Source organism: Rhipicephalus microplus, chromosome X (genome assembly GCF_043290135.1).
Source record: "Rhipicephalus microplus isolate Deutch F79 chromosome X, USDA_Rmic, whole genome shotgun sequence".
NCBI classification, from domain to species: domain Eukaryota; kingdom Metazoa; phylum Arthropoda; class Arachnida; order Ixodida; family Ixodidae; genus Rhipicephalus; species Rhipicephalus microplus.
The window spans coordinates 261,605,354-261,627,912 of NC_134710.1; the positions used below are offsets into that span (position 1 = coordinate 261,605,354).

Here is a 22,559-nt window from a genome sequence, read left to right on the forward strand (position 1 = left end):
CGTGTACTGCTGATATTTCAGGCCTGCATTAAAATGATGCGAGGCCTGCTATTGGCCATGATGAGACAGAAAGACAAGGTGGAAAAGTTCAAGCAGACGCAAAATCCTGCCGACTCCCTTCATGCCAAGTACAGCTCGCAGACGACTGCCACAGTAGTGGGTGACCGTGAGTGGGGACACCTTCAGTTGGATGCCACCTCTCTATACTTGCTCATCCTGGCTCAAATGACAGCCTCTGGTTTGTTGATCTTTAACCATTGTCACGAGTGCTTGTAGTGTTACATAAAGTCTTGATAAAGAGCAGAACGGTTTATGTTTACAGTCTGCATGAAAGGTGTCTTAAAACGCAGGAACTAGAGTATGTATTGCTCTAAGGCGTGTCCTTATGGAAGCTTTTCTAAAAGCAAAATATAACTGGTATCGTGCATAGTATTCATGGCCAGAGTCCTTCAATGTTAAGTCCTTTGAAAGACTCTGGTATGATTTGTAGTCTGATATTGTTGCATTAAAGTGGCTGTAACCTTTCGCTGTTATCAGCATGCATTGCTGTACACTGACCACCACAAAGCGTGTATTGTTTAACACTAGGTTAAACCACTGCGCTGGTATATGCTGGCGCCAATACTAGACCATCAATATAAATTGAAATGCAAACAGGAAACAATCAAAATGCTTGTTGAAAACAATTACATGGAAGAACAATGTGTAATCATTCTATAACCAACTTTTTGTGTTTGGAAGTAGTCTAAAGTATATGCTTTATAGTCTGAATAAACCAGTGGTGCCAATGGGAGGGAAGCTGTAAGTGAAACTGGAAGTTGGAGTTGTTTCAAAACTGACATTGCTTAAATTTATGCTGATATGATATGCTTACATTGAAATTGAAGCCTTCTATTAGTGCAGTATGTTGTGTTTTTACTTTGTTTTTTGTTGATTCCACATCCTCATAAAAAGGGACACTAGAGAGGAATAATGAGTTGGTTTAGATTGAAAAACTGCGCTCGGAGAACTCTAATGATACATGTTTCACTATCATAAGTTCATTGTTAGCAGAGAAAATCAAAGTTGAAGTTTCAGTTTTAGGTTTTGCTCGAAAATCTTCTCGCGTGACATAAGACATTCTAAAATGTATTTTTGGTATTTTTGTAGCAGTTTCTCTATTGGGGAGAGGGGGGGTGATTTTCTGAAACTTCGTATGCTAAGTTATGGCACCCACAGGTTACAATGTAGTTCATTTTAGAAGAACCGAGCATTGGGCGAGTTGGTATTCTAATGTGGATGACATTTTGCGAAAAAAAAAAAAACACGGACAAGAAGGAAGAGAGTACAGACTTCATTTTTATCGATTGGAAGCTATGTAGAACCCAGTAAGCTCCTTCAGCATTTTCTGCGTTATGGTGTTTGGTGGGGGAATCTCAAGCTGGCATCGCCACCCGCATTTTCTTTTTGCATGTTTTCTCGCTTAATAAGTGTTGTGTCAGGGTAAGAGGGGTGTTTTTGAGATTTCGAAATTGTAATTCACTAATACACAAAAAATGATTTTGCTCCTTAGTATCCCTTTCATAAAGCTTTTAACTAATTGGTCATTATGGTTAGATGAGAAGCATAGGCCTGTACCACCTTGAGTTTGTACCTCATATTAAGTTCAATTATGATACCTACCACCCTCTCATGAATGCTGCAGAATGCCTCTATCTTAAATACTAAACTCTTGTTGATAAGGAGGCCCACCCCTAGTATTCTTTTGTCAACTAAGCGATGATAGAATAGGACGTTCCCATAGGGGGTGCACAGGAGAAAGCAGGGGGGCAGCCCCCCTTCCTTCCCCGCAGTCAGCTAAGAAAATGGGGGGAGGGCGCAAAGTCAGCCTTTGCATTGACATAATAGGGAGGAGGGTGCTGCAACTTGAAGTGCAGAGGGTCAGCCCTGTACATTGACATAATAAGGAAGGGACCCCCGAAAAAGAGAACCTAGCGCACACCTATAGATGTGCCCATTTCTTGACACCGTATAGCAGGGGCCTCAGACACGTGGCCCACAGATACCTTTCTAGCGGCTTGCCGTGCATGTGACGATCTTCATCCCATTCTTTATTCTTAGTAAGCTTGTTCATAAGCTACGTGGACATGATAGGTCTCAATCATTCTTTTTTTGAGGCACACCATGCAATCACCATGCTGTAAAGCATAACCGTGGAACAAAAACGTATTTCAGAATCTGCGTCCAGATTCCCTTCATTCAGCAGATCAGTATTGGTGTGGTTCTAAAAAAACTTGCTTACATTTTTTTTCATTAGAGATCAATATATGACCATGTGAGAAATGCCTAGGTACTTCTCAATATCATCATTAGCTAACATTTTATTCGGATTCTGTCTAATTTGTGTCTGATATGTTAATTTTAGAATGACAGTAAGAGTATATCAAAGTTTGTAACTCAGAAACTATGAGAAATAACTCAAGGCCAATTTCAGTTATGATATTGCCATAATGAATCGCATCCTAATGCTAAATTTCATCTTTTTATTTCCATAAATAACGCATAGTTCTCATGCCACATCCCTCTTTAAGATTCAAGGGACCTTAGTACTCATGGAAAAGGAGAGATTAGTCAAAATCTAGAGAAACCTTTTCAATTTTATATTGAGCTTCCCAGCTTTTTCCCGAACTGTCAAATTGCAAATACTAATGGTTCCTCTTGGCACCGGCTTTTTTTTTAGTTATTTGTATGGAGATTTATATATGAACCATATTGTATTTGCCAAAAAGATGTCATAAAGGTTTTGTTTTAGATAGTTTCTATGCCCCCAGTAGCTTGGAAATCGGCTTCGTTCTGGAAACTCATTTAAAACTTCGAGTGTTCTTGAAGAGGTTTTGTATGGCTACAAAAGTAAGGTGAACACTCTACATGATGCATAAATATCTTATTGAATTATTTTTTGTGAATTTTAAATACAACTTCATGTTCATTCGTCTGTTGCCAAGATTTAAAAATTCGCTTACAATTGTCCAAGTTTTTTTGTGTCTCATCTTATCAGCTGGACCAATGAACACAGACTCTGAATGTTTTATGCGCAATGAATAACATTTATACAGCATAAAATTGTTAAGCTTTACATGCAAGTAAACACAAAGTAACTTTACAGAAAATACCAAAGTATAAATTAGCCTCCATGTATTGCAAAATACAAAGAAACCTTCTGGATTTTCCTGCCTTTTTTTTTCATTCTGTAGAATACAGATCTGGTGTTTGCAAGCACTAGTTGTGGTTACCTCGTACTAAGATGGTAAGAAGCTTGCTAAAACTCTCTGCTGAAGTTATTTACTCTAGCTATAGGGTAAGCAACTGCCTATGGTAGTAAATGAACAAAAATGTTTCACCTAGGTGCTCCTTTACCACCAGCACCTAAGGAAAGTTGCTTTTGTGCATTTCACACTTATTTTGTGTTATGTTATAGTATCGTACCTTTTAATCACCTTTTAGGTCTTCAAATAGTATTCAACCTGGATGAAGTCAACTTTATTCAAAACCTGGTTTTTTACATAGAGGCCACTTACTGCATCCCGGTAAGTGGTGGACACACAGTATCAGTGGGACTTTGTTTTTGTTTATTGTTTTGTTTTTCTCTCACACAACTTGTATTGACCTCTTTTCAGGACTATGGTATTTGGGAACGGGGTGACAAAACAAACCATGGTCTGCCAGAACTGAACTCAAGCTCGATTGGAATGGCCAAAGTACGTTGTTTACTGCCTTGCTCATTTTTCTTTTTTTATATTAGTTTGCAATGCAGCAGTCTATTAGTGCGTACAGTGTGCTGCAGTGATCTACAGTGTTGCCATCTATTTCTATATAAATTTAAGGCTTTCATTTTTGTGTGTTTAAATGGTAAAAAATACATTTTCTTTGGATTTAATAAAATTCAGTATGGGGGGGGGGCAAGATGTTGCACATATGGTGCACATCAGCCTCTTAACAATCTAGCGGATTGTGCTGTATCAGAAATGTAAAGGAAGTTTTAAAGAATACAAGATCATGCTGTTTGGCTAAATGGGTTGATGTAATGCTGTGTCTCGGTGTGAAAAAGACATGACAAAATGAGACAACGCATTGGCTATCTACTGAAATAAACTCATACCTCGATATATTGAAACTGGATATAACAAAATACTGATTATAACAAGAGAAATGAAAAAAAAACTCTCACAATAGATATAGTGTTAGGAATAAACCTTTATAACAAATTTTTGGGTATAACACACTTAGTATTTTCCTGCAAGGTGCAATTTTGTTATAATGAGATTTGAGTGTAGTATTTGTATGTGTCATTTTGCACTGAAATATAACAATAATTAATGACCTCTTTTTTTATGTTGACAATTGGTGTATGTTGGTCTACGAGGTGAATATTCTTGTATCCTCTGCTGGTGTCTAGTGATAGCTCCAAATCACAACTAAACTATGGGAAAGTGGTACTAGGAGTAGTGTTCATTTTATTTGCTTTTATTGCTATTCCGCAGCTTATGGTACCATGTCTCGGATCATTTATGGCAATCATTGCACTGACTTTCAAAGGGATATTTGGGAAAACTCATTTTTTTCTGTGGCCCCCACTGACCTTTGGTTTCTTTGTGTGTGTTCTTTTTTTTTCTCATAAAAATAAATGGCAGATGTAAATCTCATGGGCATAAATGAATTTTATGCTACCGAGAGTAATCGAATAAAGTGTGCAAAAGCATTAATACATGCATTTAATTTGTGCATTAAAATATTATTGCTTGCGAGGCCATGTTTATTTTTAAGCATTGCTCTGCTTCTGAGTGCTGCTTCATGAATACTAGTCTTTGTGCTAGCTAATACATAGTACAAGTACAATATGATTCCCATTATGTCGTTAAGCATCAAAGCAACTTTTCAGGCTTCGAGGCAGCAGTGCTGAACGTACATACTGGAGCATGCTAAGGTTTTAGTTGCTGTCAAGTAAACAGCAACTTTTTGATGAATGTCTGAAACTAGTTATATGATTGGTTACTCACCAAATCAAAAAATGTTCTCCTTTAATGAATTGTTATCAGCATTTTGTTGCAATTGAGTATTAAATAAGCTGTCAGCTTTTGTACAAACAGTTGTACAGTGTGCTTTCAGTGAAGCAATGATTATTTGCTTTGACAATGCTGGTACTTTATGAGAGATTATAGAATTTGAAGAAGACGTACCTTATGCACATTGTGAATGTTTCCCACCAAAGGAAATTTGGAAGTTTTTGTGCTTCAGTCATAATAGACGTCCTCAATGTATGACAGTAAAGCTGCATCTTTTCAGAGGTACATATAGTGACAAGCTTGTTTTTTCTCCCTTGATTGCCTAACGTGGCTTGAGACTGTTTAGGCTTGCATGAATCTTACAGTACCACTGATAGAAATGTTGGCAGGTAAGTTTACTGTGCTGCCAAAGCAATCTTTATAGCTTCAGCTCATGCACATCATATTTATTTTCATGGCACTGCAGGCAGCTCTACAAGCGTTGGATGACCTGGATTTGTTTGGGGGCAAAGGAGGTCCATTTTCAGTAATACATGTCCTGGCCGATGAAGCTCAGAAATGCAATGTTAGTATGCATCTAAACTGACTATTGGTTGTGGAAGAATCGAAAAACAGTTTTCCTCCACATTTTTACCCTGTACAACATGCTTTCTGTTTATGTAGGCTGTGCTGCAGTCTATGCTTCCACGAGAGTCCAACTCCAAAGAAGTAGACGCAGCTCTTCTTTCAGTTATTGGCTATCCAGCATTTTCTGTGGACGACCCTGAGCTTATAGCTCAAACGCGGAAAAGCATTCTGCAGAAACTGAAGGTATGCGGCTAACTTGAAGCATGGAACATCTCTCTGTGAAAAGAAGAGGGGTAGAGTTTTTAACTCCTGCCGTGCTACGTGCAGCTATCATGAGCTTTAGAGTATATCTAATTCCTAGTACGAAAATCCTGACATTTCTTTTTCTTTCTGGAGGGCTTGCCATGTGAGAAATAATGGTGTTATTTTATTCGCTTAGGGCAAATATGGTTGTAAAAGGTTTCTTCGAGATGGCTACAAGACGGCAAAGGAGGTAATGAATGATGCATTTTCCTAAGCCTGTACATTTATTTTTTGCTGTTCAGGTTCTGTTGTGGCTGTTTTTTTGTAGCTGCAGTCTTATTTGCAGGATCCAAGCCGGCTGTATTATGAATCTTGGGAGCTCCAACACTTTGAAAACATTGAATGCGAGTGGCCACTCTTTCTCTGCTATTTGGTGATTGACGCGTGCTTTCGTGGGGAGCGTCTAGAGGTAAGAAATTCCAGCTTTATTTTTTTGGCTAGTGGCACAAGAGCATTGGTGCAGTTATTTTGTGTTTGAGTAAATTTCAATTAGTGCTCCATGATACTAGTTCTTGTACGAAGATGAAGTAATTATTTATTGCATTGGCAGTCACTAAGTCACTATGTGTAGCTAAAAGGTCTTGTTTCTACATGCCAATTTTTTAGTTTTTTTTTTTTACTTTTACTTGTGGTTTACTTTAGGTGGAAGAGTACTCTGATGCTTTGGAGCAAGTGCTCCTTCGAACTGAAGATGGACTTAAATTGGTGCCAGAAATGTACGCTGTACCAGCTGACAAGGTGTGTTACTTTAATTGGCACATGATTGAGCCCTTTAACCGGATGTTTAGCAGTAGATTCCAAGTGTGACTGATCGTGTAATGTTGCTATGTGTAGTAATTGCATCCGTTTTGCATGCTTCTCACTATTCAACCTGCACTTTACTTTGTAGGTGGAAGCAGAATACAAGAATCCCCACAGTCAGCAAAGGATTCATGTTGGCATGACCCCTTTTATGTGGGCTCAGTCACTATTCATCATTGGCCGACTTCTACAAGAGGTGATCGCTCCCCCCCCCCCCCCCCCATTTTTTTCTGCCCTTTTATGGTTCTTATTCTGTGTGCCACTTCATCTCTTATCTGTAGGGTTTCATTGTTCCTGGCGAGCTGGACCCTCTGAATCGTAGGCTGGCCTCGGAGAAAAAGCCTGATGTGGTGGTGCAAGGTTGCTTTCATTATTATCAGCAAGTTTAGTTTATTAAGTGAATGGCAGATGCAATAAATAACTTGGCACTTTTTTTTTTCAGTGGTCGTGCTTGCGGAAGACCACATCATTCAGGAGAAGTTAATGCACCATGAGATCTTTGTGCAGACTATACAGGATGTCCCTGACTTTGAAGTGCTACCAGCTAGGGTTCTGGGACACATTTACACATATCTAGGTTTGTTTTAGCTCTCATTAATTCAAAGCATTGTCTTGTGAGTAGTTTTGTTGAGTCATCCACGAATCACCTCTTTAACATCCTCTGTAGGAAGAAGCTCTAAACTGGGCTTGAGCGGACGACAGTCACGAGATGTGGGAATTCTTAGCACAAGCAAAATGTACTTGTTCAAGGATTCTCTCTTGGTATTCACTCCTCAGGTAAGCTTCCATAAGAAGTGCATTTGCAACTTGCTTCCATCCAATCCTTATACCAAGAGTTAACACCCTTATTTTTTTTGTACCAATTTCTTATAATTTTTTTTTCCGAAGGCATATAAAAATTTCTTCATTTCAGTTTGCAGATCAGCATCGATTTTATCTGGCCTCTGACACTGACCTTCTCATTGACACCTTCAAGACGGAGGTCGCCTATCTGAAGTCTGCATGGAGAATGCTTGGAAGGCCAACAGTCATCTTACCTGTTTCACAGGACCTTCTTCGTTAGTTGTATACCTATATTTTATAAATGCTTGCTTTGGTTCCATTATCTGAAAACATTGTATGAATATAAGGATTTTGCATGCACTTCCAATTTTGGAGTATCATACTCTTTATGGGCAAAAGATTTTTGAACACTTCTTTGTGTTCACTTTTCAGATATCTTCATATGAGGATGACTATTAGTGAAGCAATTAGTTATTGCCTAAAACAAAGTGAGATATATTTATTTATGTATATTTCTTGGAATAAGTAGCCAACGGGGCATCTCGTGCATCACTTTGTTGAGCAGGAGGGGGGGGGGGGAATTTCAGATAACCATAGAATTTCAGTTTTAAAATTAGTGCACTCCAATTTTGACATTGCAGTGCACTGTATTTGGTGTTAGTTGTTTGCAGGGGTCCTGGTTTTGTTTGGGGCAAAAAGAGTTCATAAATTTTACACCCAAATTGTAAAACGTTTTGCACCTTCATTGATTTTACCTTTACAGATAATGGAAAAATACCTGGGGAAGTTATAGCCACAATAAAAAAGCTAAAAAGTGGTTATACTACTGGTACTCGGTACGTTTCCAACTTCTCATTTTACATTGGTCTGTATATTGCGTAGCAGCATGGGCGGTGCCACATGGGGGTCCCGAAAAGGGGGGCAGGAGGAGGAGGAGGCTGCAACTCCCTAATCATTTTTGCCTGCCTCCTCCCCCCTCTCTTTTTTAATAACAATTACTGTTAAAACAACAGGCATAAGTTCCTTGCTTATTTGCCCTACCACAGGAACTCGGTCGTCGTGGGTACACCCCAGTATAAAAAATTCTGGCACCACCCTACATAACCCTACATAGCAGTCTTGCCCCATGGTGGTGGGAAAATAAAAGCTTTGCAAATTAACTGATGATTGTGTACTTTTTTTTTTCAGCATTCTTTTAGGCACTCTTGATGAATTTGTGAGCACATCCTGTATTGCAAGCCTCAGCTTTGTTGGAAGTCAAGAGGAAGGACATCCAGAACGTATGTCTTTAAGAAACTAAAATATGAATGCCTCATTTTTCGTCAGAAAGCTTGGAGCCTTTGTGTTTTTAATTTAACTTTGCTCAGCACCTGTCGTATAGTGTAGCCTGCCACTTTTCAGTGTGGCATTTTTTTTTTAATTCATAGTTTCATAGCACATTTTCTCACTCCTCTCTGCACATGTTTTGAACACAAGCCTGAAATAAGGGGCGTTGCTGACTGCAGTTTTTGCTCTTTGCAGGTATTCCAGCTGAACTCAGGGAATATCTGAACAAAGAATTCACCAGAAAGGACTTAAGAAGAGACTCGATCTTCCTGAGAAGGCAGTCAATAATTGGCACTCCAAAGAGCCCTTCATTGTTTGGCACTCGAGGGAAGTTGGGTGTGAAGGGACTCGTGAAGAGATCAAGGTCAATTCATGTGGAAAACTTCTTCTCATATGGTGAGTTTTGCAGACTGCATCATTATGCAAGATCTGTCATTAAACAGTCTTTTTTGAGCAAAATCAAAGATGTCTATTTTTTCAAGCTAAGGCAGTTCAATGGAGGAAGTTGGTGGTGATGTTTTTTTTTTCAACAATTATAACTATCCCCCCCTCCTTGCTGTGTTGTCATCAAGCTAAGCAGAATGATTAAATAAAAAAATAAGTAAATATACACTCATCAGTGTTTTCATCAATTTTAAGTGGCACAACAAAACCCAAGGTATGCAGTTTTTTTTTTACCATTGGTTTTGAAAATTTGAAGGCTGGCACATACCAATTTATTTTAGGGGTCACAATTTCATAGCATTTGCTTGTCTTCCAATCTTCCAAAAGAGTCTAGTTGCTTACAGTGTGTAAATAATCATGTATATGTCACTCCTAAATGCATCTATCATGCAGAAATTATTCTTTCATGTCGTATTGTTTTTTGAAGGGCCCATGCTGTGTAACTTTAGAGCCACTTCGTTTATTTTGTAAAGATGGCAGGGCAGCAAAGCTGTGTTAGTTATATTGAGTGTTAAACTGAGTGTTGCAGATTCAAGTTGAACTAAGCAAATCATTTCAGGTCGCAATTTACAGATGTCAGCTCTTTGCTGACAAATAATTTCAGCTTGCAAGCTCACAGTTCAGACACGTCTGCTCGCTCTGTGCTGGTGCTGGTCGCAATTTACAGATGTCAGCTCTTTGCTGACAAATAATTTCAGCTTGCAAGCTCACAGTTCAGACACGTCTGCTCGCTCTGTGCTGGTGCTTGGCCTTCAGTTGGCAAGCTCACAGTGCTGTGCTCTCAGCATCGTGATGTCATTTCGATTCACTGTTGAATTCGTGCTGAAATTTTCGTAAGCAGCTTGCTCGTTGACAGTGCAGGCTACGTTGAGGTTTTCCAATTTCAAATCAGGAAAGTTGCTTTGTAAACCAGCTTGCAGTGCTGCTGCATATTCAGCACGGGAATGTCGTTTCTGTTCACGGTTGCCAATGTTCCTCATAAGAAGCTTGCTTTTTAGCAGTGCAGACCACACAAGGTCTATCCACCTCGAATCAGATGTAGTTTATTTGGCCTGGTCTGTGTGGTTGGCTTGTGAGATCGCATGTGGTTTGGAAAGTGCACGAGGCTATATGATTGACTTGCAAGATCACATGAAGCCTTGAATCTGCCACCAGATTTAAAATGCAAGCTGATTAGTCAAAGTGGATCGCGTGACCTGTTGGTTCAGCCAATGGCATTTCAATGCATAGCTACTACTACTACTACTACTACTACTACTACTACTACTACTACTACTACTACTACTACTACTACTACTACTACTACACTTGTCAAGAAAAAACAGCTTCACGGTAGAAAAAAGGGGGAGGTACAAATGACACAATTTATACATACATCTTAAATCTAAAGTTTCATGTTTTCTGCAGCAAGAAATGCAAAATTAGAAACTCTCAGGCAGCAGTAATATCTTATATGAAATGTTACTTCATAAAAATTTTTTGCTGACCAGCCTCATGATAAGCAGTAGACAAATGAGGAAAACCTCCAACATTCATCAATGCAACTTGTCTTTATTAGGCCTCGGATGAAGGCAGTTACCATTGTAAAAAGATGGGCTTCGGACTAACGTTTGTCTTGTTTGCCAACTGTTCATCACTGCAACCATGTTTTTCTTCTCGTGAATGTCTCCCTGTCCTGTTTGGATGACTGTCTCATGCTCAAGAGCCTTGCAGCTTACCTATCCTGGTGTTTTATTGTCAGAGAGTAAATATTGGCCGGGTACCAGCATGCTTCGCTGCAAATTTCGTTGAAAGTTGATAGTCCCCTGCCGGCCGTACTACAGGAGTCCTGGTCTCATCTGCACGAGATATGGCGCTGCATGAGATCTGTATGCCATCTGGCAGTGGTTTCGGGAAACATGAGCCTGTGCTGAACCCGGCACCACTGCCAGGTGACCCCACCGTATCGTCGGCAAAGGGCTTTTTTTATGCGTAGCGTCACATTTTCATCACGCATAACTTTGCATTCTTCAGTGCAGACTAAAACACACTAAGGTCTTCACAGTTATGTATCCACATATTTTCTAGTAAAGGAACACACCACTAATACTTACATATTGAGGTTGCGCCTTAGATATGTGTAATGTTTGCTTTTTGATCAACAGTGTTCACAAGTATGAACCTAGCCACCAGTTCAAAATGGCTGGGCGTGCAACAAGGGCTTGAACTTTGGCCTGGTGGCTGAATCATGTGACAAACAGATAGACCAAAATTTATGCGTTCAAATATCTCAAAAAAGAGGTAGTCTCAAAAATGTGTCTTTATTCATACATAACCCGCTTTGCCTGGAGATGTTATAGCAGGGTGGTTACAAACATGAAAAAAATAAATTATTGTCACTGCACATTTGCTCAAACAGCAGACTGTTTCATTGATTAATAGCTCTCATAAAAAATGAATTTACATACAGGTTCGTCCTGGCCTGGTATGGCCTTATTTTGTGTATGTGATCTGTACATTCACATATGTAATCTGGCTGTTTTTTGAAACAGCCAGATTGCATATTAAAAAAAAAAGTCTCTGTCAATTACTGTTTTATTGTGAAATGTCTGATATAAGAACTTCAAATGTAATTTTTTACGTCGTGATGAAAGTGATTTCAGGTTCAATTTCTTTTTTATTTCGGTACGACTGTAATTTTTCTATACCAACTCAAGGCAAACCTGGCTGCTCTGTTGGGAATTTTTTCTAATTTATTAATCAAGCCTACTTGTGACTGGTCCCAAAGAGTACAAGCGTATTCTAAAATTGGTCGAATACAAGTGAGGTAACCTGTGCTCCTAACCTAAAAATCTACACTTTTAAAATTCCTTTGATTATATAGCTCAATGCCACCGCAGCTTTAGCAACCACAAAATCCACATGTGCATTCCAGGAACAATCGTGCGAAAATAATATACCCAAATATTTGTACCTACATTTTCTATCTGAAATGTTTGCCCTCAAATAACAGTTTGCATTATTTTTTTCTTTGTGAAACACACATAGACGCACTTGCTAGTGTTAAAATTCATTTGGCACTTAAAGGGACACTTAAATATTAAGTCGACATTTATTATTAAAATAGCAGTCCAGAAACATCATAGTGTTACTTTTGTGCCAAGGAAGGGCTTATTTTGAAACAAAATATCGTTTTAGTGGTCTACATCGCGTTAGTGCACTACAAGTTACCCGTCTCAACAATGTCTGGCGTCACGTTTGTGGTGCACAATGTTGCTCGGCTTTAATGTGTGGCTGCTGACACTATCGTAGCGACAGAGGAAAAGTAGCAGGAGCCACAGCAGCAGCAACGGCCATTGAACAATTTTTAGCCATTAACTTCAAGATTGCAGACATGCTTGGTTCAACTAGGTCCTGCTAGATGGTATGACCTGTCCAGTTTAACCAGGTGAAAATTTTGAACCAGTCATGCCATTCTCTGTAATATCATCTGGCAGTTCTTTTTTTTTTATGAATCAAATAGAAACGGACAAGCAGTATTTTATTGCATCTCTTGATGCACGGAAGGTTCTTTATTTAGTGCAGCTAGATCGATTACTAGTGATTAATTGTAGGCGGTTGGTCTGACGTCATTGGGATCATGTTGCAAATGTCCTACTGTGGTGCATTTGTTCTCATGCATTTACCTTAATTTCTCGGTAAGTAGGGCACTGTTGTTGATAATATTGCTATGTAGCTGACGTATCAGCGGTCAGAAGACGACAACGAGGAAGTGGTCTGTCGGTTGTGCGTGCTGTCTTCCATCTTAAGTCAACGCCATATGCATCAGTTTGAATATAGATTTTAAATAGACACGCCTCGTGTCATTTTTACGTAACATCTTTGTGGTGGAGGTGCGGGATACTTCCCCGTCTTCATCACGAAGCTCCGCAACGGCCACATCATCATAGGTCCAACCATGTCACAGGTTGAACAACCATCGTCTTCGCCACCTGCACCTACCGTGACTTCTACATATGTCGTTCTACCTCCTGCTCGTGATCCCGGTGTATTTTCCGGTCAGGATGGCGTTGACGTCGACAAGTGGATCAACCGGTAGGAACGGGTCAGCGCAAGCTATAGGTGGGACCCGACTCTTATGCTTGCCAATGTGCTTTTTTACCTCGATGGCCCACCACAAGTGTGGTTCGAGACGCACGAAGCGGAGATTACGAGCTGGGACTCCTTTAAAGAGAAGATCCGCGACCTTTTTAGCGACACCGTTGGGCGGCAGATCGCAGCACGGAATCAACTGGCGGCTCGTGCACAGACGTGGACGGAGTCGCACGTCGCGTACATTCACGACGTCATCGCCCTATGCCGCCAGATTGACGAGGACATGACTGAGTCGGAAAAAGTGGCCCATGTGCTGAAAGGCATAGCAGATGACGCACTTAATCTTCTAGTTTACGACGACGTTGCTACCGTCGACGCCATCATTAAAGAGTGCCGGCGGTTCGAAGAAGCCAAGAGCCGTCGTATTACTCAGCGATTCACCCGGCTGCCCAACACGGCTGCGACCTCATCGTGTGAAGCCATCCGCCAGTCCCCCACGTATGACGTCACACACATTGTTCGTCGGGAAATCGAAGCCGCCTGTCCGGCTCCTCTTCAGCCACCCGTTTTCGCAACGCTCGCCTCTGACCAACAACAGCCGTCAGCGGCGTTAATACAAGCTGTGGTGAGGCAGGAGTTTGCGAACCTTGGACTTCCATCAGCATGTCCCTTGACTCGCCCTGAAGTCCCGTCCTACTCCCGAGGACACGCTCGCCGTTCACCTCCAACAATGCCCTTCCATAACCCTTCGGAATGGCGAACACCCGACGACCGGCCTATTTGTTTTTCCTGCCACCAACCTGGGCATGTTTCTCGCTATTGCCGCCGCCGTTGGTCAAACCAACCACGTCAGACTTTCTCTACCTCGGCGCTCATGCATCCGACGACCCCTCGACGTTCAGTCGCCACACCCTTCAATTTCTATTCGTCGTCATCTTATGAGCCTTTCACTGACGCCCCTTTGCCCGGTCGCCGCTACCCTGACGCCCCTTCGTCCGGTCGCCGCAGCTCTCATTCCCCGTCGCCGCTACGTCGCCGATCCTGCTCTCCGCCACCTCGGCGCTTTTCCTCGCCGAGCTTCTCTGGACGACCGCAGCAGGAAAACTAGATATTGCAGCTTATAGAGGTGAAGCTGCAATACCAATGACGGCCGAAAATCCTCTACTGACGCTTTCCACGCACCTTAGCCTGCTTGAAGTACAAGTCGACCATGTTCCTGTGACCGCCCTAATTGACACAGGTGCGCACCTGTCTATTATGAGCGCTTCTCTACGCTGCCGCTTACAAAAGATTATGACGCCATCTACGACGCAGGCAATATGTGTTGCCGATAGTGGTACTGTACCAGTAATCAGAATGTGCACTGCTCGTGTCAGCATTGCCGGTCGTCACGCCGTGGTCCTTTTTGCCGTGCTAGCCTGCTGCCCTCATGACCTCATACTTGGCCTTGGTTTCCTTTCGGCACACTCGGCCTTAATTGATTGTTCGTCTGATACCCTCAGCCTTGATCTACCAATATTTGCCGACTACTCTGCAAAGACCACCAGCCGCTTGAGCCCAACCACTTTCGTTCGCCTGCCACCTCGAGCCGTCACGTACGTGTCTTTGTGATCGACCCCTCCCGTTCATGACGGTGATTATATCGTTACGCCAATTACGGACGTTCGGCTGACGCGCAGTGTTACTGTGCCCTATACCATCGTGACCATAGCGGATTACTGTGTGTGTGTTACTTCCGCTCCTTAACTTTGGTTTCACCCCTCAAGTGTTGCCCTGCCAGATGTCTCTAGCCCAGCTAACTGCCATAACAGAGGACGATGTCAGTGTTGTCGCTGTATCTGCTCTTGATCTAAGCGCAGTCTCACGGTCACCCAGCTCAGACGATGCTATTTTTCGAAACATGATTGGATCAAAGCTGTCGCCTTACCAGGCCGACGCTCTGTGCCAAGTTTTGGCCTCATACAGTGACATTTTCGACACCGACGATTGTCCCTTGGGCCAGACTGAAATTGTCACTCACCGAATCAACACTGGTGACTCTGCGCCCATTCACCGTCGGCCGCACCGCGTGTCAGCGTCTAAGCAAGAAGTGATTCAGAAAGAAGTGGCCAAAATGCTTACGAAAAACGTAATCAAACCATCAACGAGCCCTTGGGCATCTCCCGTGGTATTAGTAAAAAAGAAAGACGGCTCATGGCGTTTCTGCGTTGATTATCGCCACCTCAACAAAATTACCAAAAAAGACGTGTATCCTCTACCACGCATTGACGATGCCCTTTATTGCCTCCATGGTGCCACCTTCTTTTCATCTCTCGACCTCCGATCTGGCTACTGGCAAATTGCTGTAGATCACATGAACCGAAAAAAGACCGCCTTCGTTACCCCTGACGTTCTTTACCAATTCAAGGTCATGCCATTCGGGCTCTGCAACGCTTCAGCGACCTTCGAGAGAATGATGGACATGCTCCTACAAGGATTTAAATGGTCGACATGTTTGTGTTACCTGGACGACGTGATCATTTTCTCGCCTACCCTTGCAACCCACCTTGAACGCCTTTCGACCATTCTATCCATATTTCGACGGGCCGGCCTGCAGCTCAGGTCCTCCAAGTGCCACTTCGGTCTTCGTCAGATTACCGTATTGGGTCACCTTGTTGATGCTGCCGGCGTACGGCCAGACCCGGCGAAAGTATGCGCTGTAACAAACTTCCCAGTCCCACGCTCTGTCCATGATGTTCGCAGTTTTGTGGGCCTCTGCTCCTACTTTCGCCGGTTCGTGAAAAACTTTGGGGAACTCGCACGGCCACTCACTGACCTTCTCCAACAAGACGTCCCATTTTCTTGGGGCCCTCCTCAAGCTGACGCCTTCTCTCAGCTAATCATCGCTCTAACGGCACCTCCTATTCTCGCGAATGGTCACGGAATTGGTCACGAATGGTCACGCGAGTGGTCACGGAATTGGTGCAGTTTTGGCGCAAATTCAGCGGGGTAACGACCATGTAATCGCGTACGCAAGCCGTCTGCTTTCTAAGTCTGAACGCAATTATTCTATAGCAGAACGGGAATGTCTTGCTCTTGTTTGGGCGGTTTCGAAATTCCGTCCTTACTTGTATGGCCGCCCTTTCCGTGTCATCACGTGTCATCACAGATCATCACGCGCTGTGTTGGCTTTCTTCTCTGAAGGACCCCACTGGACGACTTGGTTGTTGGGCATTACGCCTACAGGAGTATTCCTACTCAGTTGCTTATAAGTATGGACGTCTCCATCTGGACGCCGATTGCTTATCCCGCTACCCTGTTGATCAGCCCGACGAACCAGACATCGAGCCTAGCCTCAGCGTCATGTCAATGTCTCAGTTTCTTCATATTGGTGATGAACAACGTCGTGATGCTTCTCTGCGACAACTTATTGACCATCTTGAATCTGCTCCGAACGACACGTCACTTCGCATGTACGTCCTCCTGAATGGCACGCTGTACTATCGTAGCCTCCAGCCAGATGGCCCTGAGCTCCTTCTTGTCGTGCCGAAAAATTTGCATTCAACCGTGCTGCACGAGCTTCACGATGAACCAACGGCTGGTCATCTGGGTGTATCTCGGACTTACGACCGCGTGCGTCACCGTTTCTTTTGGCGCGGTCTCGCCCGGTCCGTTCGCCGTTACGTGTCCTCCTGCGATAAACGCCAACGTAGGAAGCGACCTACTGCGCCCCCGGCTGGACTTCTTCAACCGATCTCTATCCCAACCGAACCTTTCTTCCGTGTTGGTATAGATCTTCTTGGTCCTTTTCCCGAGTCGAAATCGGGCAACAAGTGGGTCGTCGTTGCTATAGACTACGAAGCGAAGTAAATGCGCTGCTAAATTGCTTTTTTTCGACAGCATCGCACCACCAGCGAAGCCTGCCTAAGCTTGTTGTGCTTGTTCGCGTGGTTGGCGTGGTTTGATTGATTGATATGTGGGGTTTAACGTCCCAAAACTACCCTATGATCATGAGAGACGCCGTAGTGGAGGACTCCGGAAATTTTGACCACCTGGGGTTCTTTAACGTGCACCCAAATCTAAGTACACGGGCCTACAACATTTCCGCCTCCATTGGAAATGCAGCCGCCACAGCCGGGATTTGATCCCGCAACCTGCGGGTCAGCAGCCGAGTACCTTAGCCACTAGGCCACCGTGGCGGGGCTGGTTGGCGTGGTTGGCGTACGCGAACAAAGCAGTACAGTTTGAACAACAGAAGCACTCGTACGCTTGTTCAGCTCTGTTCACTGGTGAAAAGCACGTCATTAGAGTGCACTTGGACTTTCCCGCAGTTACAGCTTGGCCTGCCCTGTGCACTGACGAACTCTTGGACAATGTCGAGTCCAGCAATACCTGTAATATTGACCTCATCCACTGCCATATGAAAGGTGCTCTCCCTCAATGTGAAACACGCCATTTTGAATGAAAGTTCACCAGAAAAATCAAGAAGACCGACATTGTGCCTAAGTATGGCATAGCCCAGTCTACTTTGGAGACCATCATAAAGAATGCCAGCAAAATCTATGCTGTTTTGGATGACGACATTGGCAGTGGTGAGTGGAAGCATATCCGTGCTGCCATTTATGGCGATGTTGAAGCGGCACTCTACAAATGGTTCGTAGATGCTCGTGCAAAGAGCGCTCCTCTCAGTGGGCCAATCCTGCTCGTGCAGGCCAGAAATCTGAGTTTTGTGCTCGGCCATAAGAACTTTAATCCAGGCGACGAATGGTTGCAGCGATTCAAAGATCACTATGGCATAAGGCACAAAAACATTGTCAGTGAAGCTGCATCTGTTGACGAGGAGGGTCTCCAGCATTAAAAGAAGGAGCATAGGGGCCACATTCTGGACACATACACTGAGAAAGATATCTACAACACTGATGAAGCGTGGATGTTTTTTCAGTTACTGCCAGTAAAAACTCTCACGGAGAAAACTGATAAATGCGTGGGAGGAAAAAACAGCAAAAATCGCATTACAGTGTTGGTGTGCGTGAACATGGATGGCACAGACAAGTGGCCCCTATTGGTCATTGGCAAGCATGAGAAACCGCAGGGCTTTGCCAAAATGCTGTCAATGCCAGTAGTGTACACATACAACACAAAGGCACGAATGATGGCAGACATCTTCTGTAAGTGGCTCACTGACTTTGACAAGGAAATAAGCTCAAGGAAGCGCAAAGTGCTGCTTATGCTTGACAACTGCTGTGCACACCATGTCACTGCACATCTAAGGGCTGTCGAGGTCCTTTTCCTGCTTCCCAACACAACTGCGAAAATGCAGCTGATAGACCAGGGAGTAATCGCAAACCTCAAAGACTGTCGAGGTCCTTTTCCCGCCTCCATGCCAAAATGCAGCCAATAGACCAAGGAGTGATTGCAAACTTCAAAGTCTATATTCCCACCATGTCATCACGCGTCTTCTCATCAACATCTCAACAGCTGATAACTCGTCTTACTTGAAGGTGCTGCTGGTGAAGGCAATATTTTTCGCAAGTGGAGCTTGGAGGGACGTGAAGTCTCAGACAGTCCTTCATTGCTTCCAAAAAACGGGTTTCTCGCGGGAAGGCAGCGCTGCCGAAGAAGAAACAGCAACAGCTGGTGCTGTGACTGTGACGAGCTTAGGGCAGCTTTGGGAGGCCACTGGCAATGCAAGCCTTGTCCCAAGCGGGTTGGATTATATGGACTTCGCTCTCGCGGATAAAGACATCATCGCAAATGAGGAGCTCATTACTAACGAACTCGCCACTAGTGTCTCGGAAAAGGAAGTAACTGCCTATAACAGCTTCTTGGACCCCGAAGATGATGAAATTGCTGCAGTCCAGCCAGTGACATTTAGAGTAGCTCTCGAAGCTGTCAACGCACTGCAAATGTATTTAAGTTCTGAACCGGACAATTGCGCTCTGAGGGACAGTGTTGAAGCCAGGGTTCTAAAACGCCCGCTCATGAAATGCGTGCAGGGTCCCCTCGACCACTTTTTCCAGAAGGTGTAAAGTTTTCTACTTGGTCTGCTTGATGTCTTAATTTTTTTTTAGAGTCCGGATATAGTGAAAAGGTGGTTATAACGAAGTAATGTCCGATTACGTACAACTTCGTTATAACCAGGCTACACTGTAGTGGGACAAAGACCGCATAACAGAACGAAATCCTGAGCAGAACTACAGCTCGCCGCACAATAGATAAACAAAATTCTCGCAGTCATACATTTAAAAACAATGCAAAAGTGCCTGGTTTAGAGCCTTGTTTTTTTATACCACTGAATCATTAAAAGCATGCATTTACACATACTTAATACTCCCCATGTTTAAGGTGATGCTTTGCGATGTACTTGGATCACAAAGTGGTACCCAAATTGAAATGATTCTGATGAACGGAGGATATCATGACCACACACAGCGCTCTCAACAAGGGCACAGACAGAAACCTCATTCCGTTTGCGCTTCAACAATCACAGAGCACAAGTATTGGGCCTCCCTAATTTGCCATTCTCCAAACACATCAACCGGCCTGGTTACTTTTTCAAGTGCACAAGTGTCATACTCCTACAATCCGGCTTCCAGAATACACAGGTGCGCGAACAGCGGGAGTCATATTTCATAAAGAAATTCAGATCACTCGCCCATGAAATCAACGAGAGCTCTGGGCAACTGACGTGCCTCTGCGAAGTCTCATAGAACACAGAAAGTGAATTAACCAATTTATTTATATATACGTGAATTCACACACATGGGATGATCAATCTAGCCAGTGAAAATAAACGAATTCGATGCTACGTGTAACCTAGGCATGTTAGTATTATTAGTTTCTTTATTTTTTCATGTTTTTTTATTCTTTTGTTTATGCTTTTGTTTGTCTATCTCTTAAAGAATATCCATTCATTTATTTTGAGTATTACTGGTTATACGACTTTCTGCAAGAAAGGGAAGATGAGGGGAGGAAAAACAAGGGTGGGAGAGGGTACATTTAGCTTTGTATCGGGGCCAATCTTTTCCTGAAGCTGGAGTGGGTCATATGTATCTTCTTGTGCATGTACGGCCCGGTGCCATGGGCCAACTGCCTAACCACCTGAACTTGTAACTATGTGTGGGATCCAATCCAAAGTGGGCAGCGATGGCTTAGTGTTTAGAGTATCAGCCTCGCATGCAAGAGGTCTGTGGTTCGAATCCCGGTGCCGTGCAGTTCCCAACAGAATTAAAAAAAAAAAGTCCGCGTGGTGATGGAACTGCATTAAGAGGCCTGGGGTGCGGCCTCACCGGTGACCACTGCCGGCAACGCACTCCCCTACCAGAGGAGGATTGGCCACCCTGGTGCAGTATGTGGCCACTACATCCCATATGCACCCGTCAATTACCTCAAGACCCTCAGTTCCCAGCGGCTGCGAAGCAAATGACCATGGCGGCGGTCAGATCTGCTACGCAGCAGAGGGTGCTAAGAATCTCTGGATCCGGACAGGCCGCCATTGGAACCTGAACTTGGCAATGTTTAACGCTAGAACCTTATCTAGTGAGGCAAGCCTAGCTGTACTATTCGAGAAGCTAGAAAGCACTCATCTGTCCTCCTAACCTCACTGAGGTTAGGAGGACAGATGAGGCCTATACAGTGCTACAGAATGGGCACGTCATTTGCTATCGGGGCTTGGCTGACAGAAGAGAACTGGGAGTGGGGCTCCTTATCCACAGAAAACATAGCTGGAAACATAGAGGAATGCTGTAGCATTAATGAAAAGGTGGTAAGTATCGTAATTAAACTCAATAAGACATACAAATGAAGGTGGTACAGGCTTATGCGCCTATGTCCAGCCATGATGACGCGTCAGTTGAAAGCTTCTATGAAGACGTGGAATTGGCAATGAGTAAGGTAAAAACACAGTATACTATACTGATGGGAGACTTCAATGCAAAAGTAGGGAAGAAACAGGCTGGAGACAATGCAGTAGGAGATTGTGGCATTGACACTAGAAATGCCTGAGGGGAGCTACTAGTATAATTCGCAAAACGCAATAATTTACGGATCTTGAATACCTTCTACCGAAAGTGGGGGAACCATAAGTGGACTTGGAAAAGCCCTAATGGCGAAAATAACAACGAAGTAGACTTTATTCTGAGTGCACACCCCGGCATCGTGCGGGATGTGGAAGTACATGGCAAGGTACGATGCAGTGACCATGGAATGGTACAGTCCCGCATTCGCCTAGACTTGAAGAAGGAAGAATAGAAACTGATACTCAAGAAGCCAATCAATGAGCTAACACTGAGAGGGAAAGTACAGGAAGTCAGAGTCTCGCTTCAGAACAGGTACTCTGCTCTTATCAAGGAAACCAGCCTTAGCGTTGACGCAATGAATGATAATGATAATCTGACGAGTATCATTAAGGAGTGTGCAGTGGAAGTTGGAGGTACTGTAGTTAAACAGGACACTTGCAAGCTGTCTCAGGAAATGAAGAATCTCATTAAGAAGCGTCAAAGCATGAAAGTCTCAAGTACGACAGACAAAATAGAGTTGGTAGAGCTTTCGAAGTTGATTAATAAGTGTAAGGTATCCGATGTAAGAAGGTATAACATGGAGAGAATTTAACACGCTCTGAAGAATAGAGGAAGCGTCAAAGCAGTGAAGAGAAAGCTTGGGATAGGCAAAAATCATATGTATGTACTAAGGGACAAGGAAGGCAAAGTAACTATCAATATGAATAGTAAAATTAGTAGAGGAGTTTTACAGAGATCTGTACAGTAGCCAGTACAACCACGACCTTAATATAAGAACTATCAGTAACCCAGATGACACCAGTAATGATAGAATAAGTCAGAAAAGCCTTGGAGAGCATGCAAAAAGGCAAAGCTGCTGGTGAGGATCAGGTAACATCAGATCTGCTGAAAGATGGAGGACAAATTGTTTTAGAAAAACTACTGACCTTGTTTACAAGGTGTCTCCTGACGGGAAGAGTATCAGAATCTTGGAAGAATGCTTCACATCATCCTAATACATCAGAAAGGAGATGACAAGGCTTGAAAAATTACAGGCCGATCAGCTTGCTCTCTGTAGTATACAAGCTATTTACAAAGGTAATTGCTAACAGAATTGAGAGAACATTAGAATTCAATCAACCAAAGGAACAAGCAGGATTTTGAACAGGCTACTCAACAATCGACCACATTCATACTATCAATCGGGAAATAGAGAAATTCTCAGAATATAACCAACCACTAT

The 22,559-nt window shown here is 43.1% G+C and overlaps 1 protein-coding gene across 1 annotated transcript in view; it reads left to right on the forward strand.

The window, feature by feature from the left end:
* LOC119161570 (putative phosphorylase b kinase regulatory subunit alpha) overlaps nt 1-22,559 on the forward strand; it is a 98,850-nt gene that overhangs the window by 1,283 nt on the left and 75,008 nt on the right. Inside the window, exons 3-18 of the mRNA XM_037414110.2 lie at nt 22-238; nt 3,484-3,566; nt 3,657-3,737; nt 5,509-5,607; nt 5,706-5,852; nt 6,049-6,102; nt 6,199-6,321; nt 6,555-6,650; nt 6,802-6,909; nt 6,995-7,073; nt 7,156-7,290; nt 7,381-7,490; nt 7,627-7,771; nt 8,260-8,332; nt 8,685-8,776; nt 9,018-9,218. Coding sequence (XP_037270007.1) covers nt 22-238; nt 3,484-3,566; nt 3,657-3,737; nt 5,509-5,607; nt 5,706-5,852; nt 6,049-6,102; nt 6,199-6,321; nt 6,555-6,650; nt 6,802-6,909; nt 6,995-7,073; nt 7,156-7,290; nt 7,381-7,490; nt 7,627-7,771; nt 8,260-8,332; nt 8,685-8,776; nt 9,018-9,218 — 1,843 coding nt within the window. The remainder of the gene's footprint in view (nt 1-21; nt 239-3,483; nt 3,567-3,656; nt 3,738-5,508; nt 5,608-5,705; nt 5,853-6,048; nt 6,103-6,198; nt 6,322-6,554; nt 6,651-6,801; nt 6,910-6,994; nt 7,074-7,155; nt 7,291-7,380; nt 7,491-7,626; nt 7,772-8,259; nt 8,333-8,684; nt 8,777-9,017; nt 9,219-22,559) is intronic.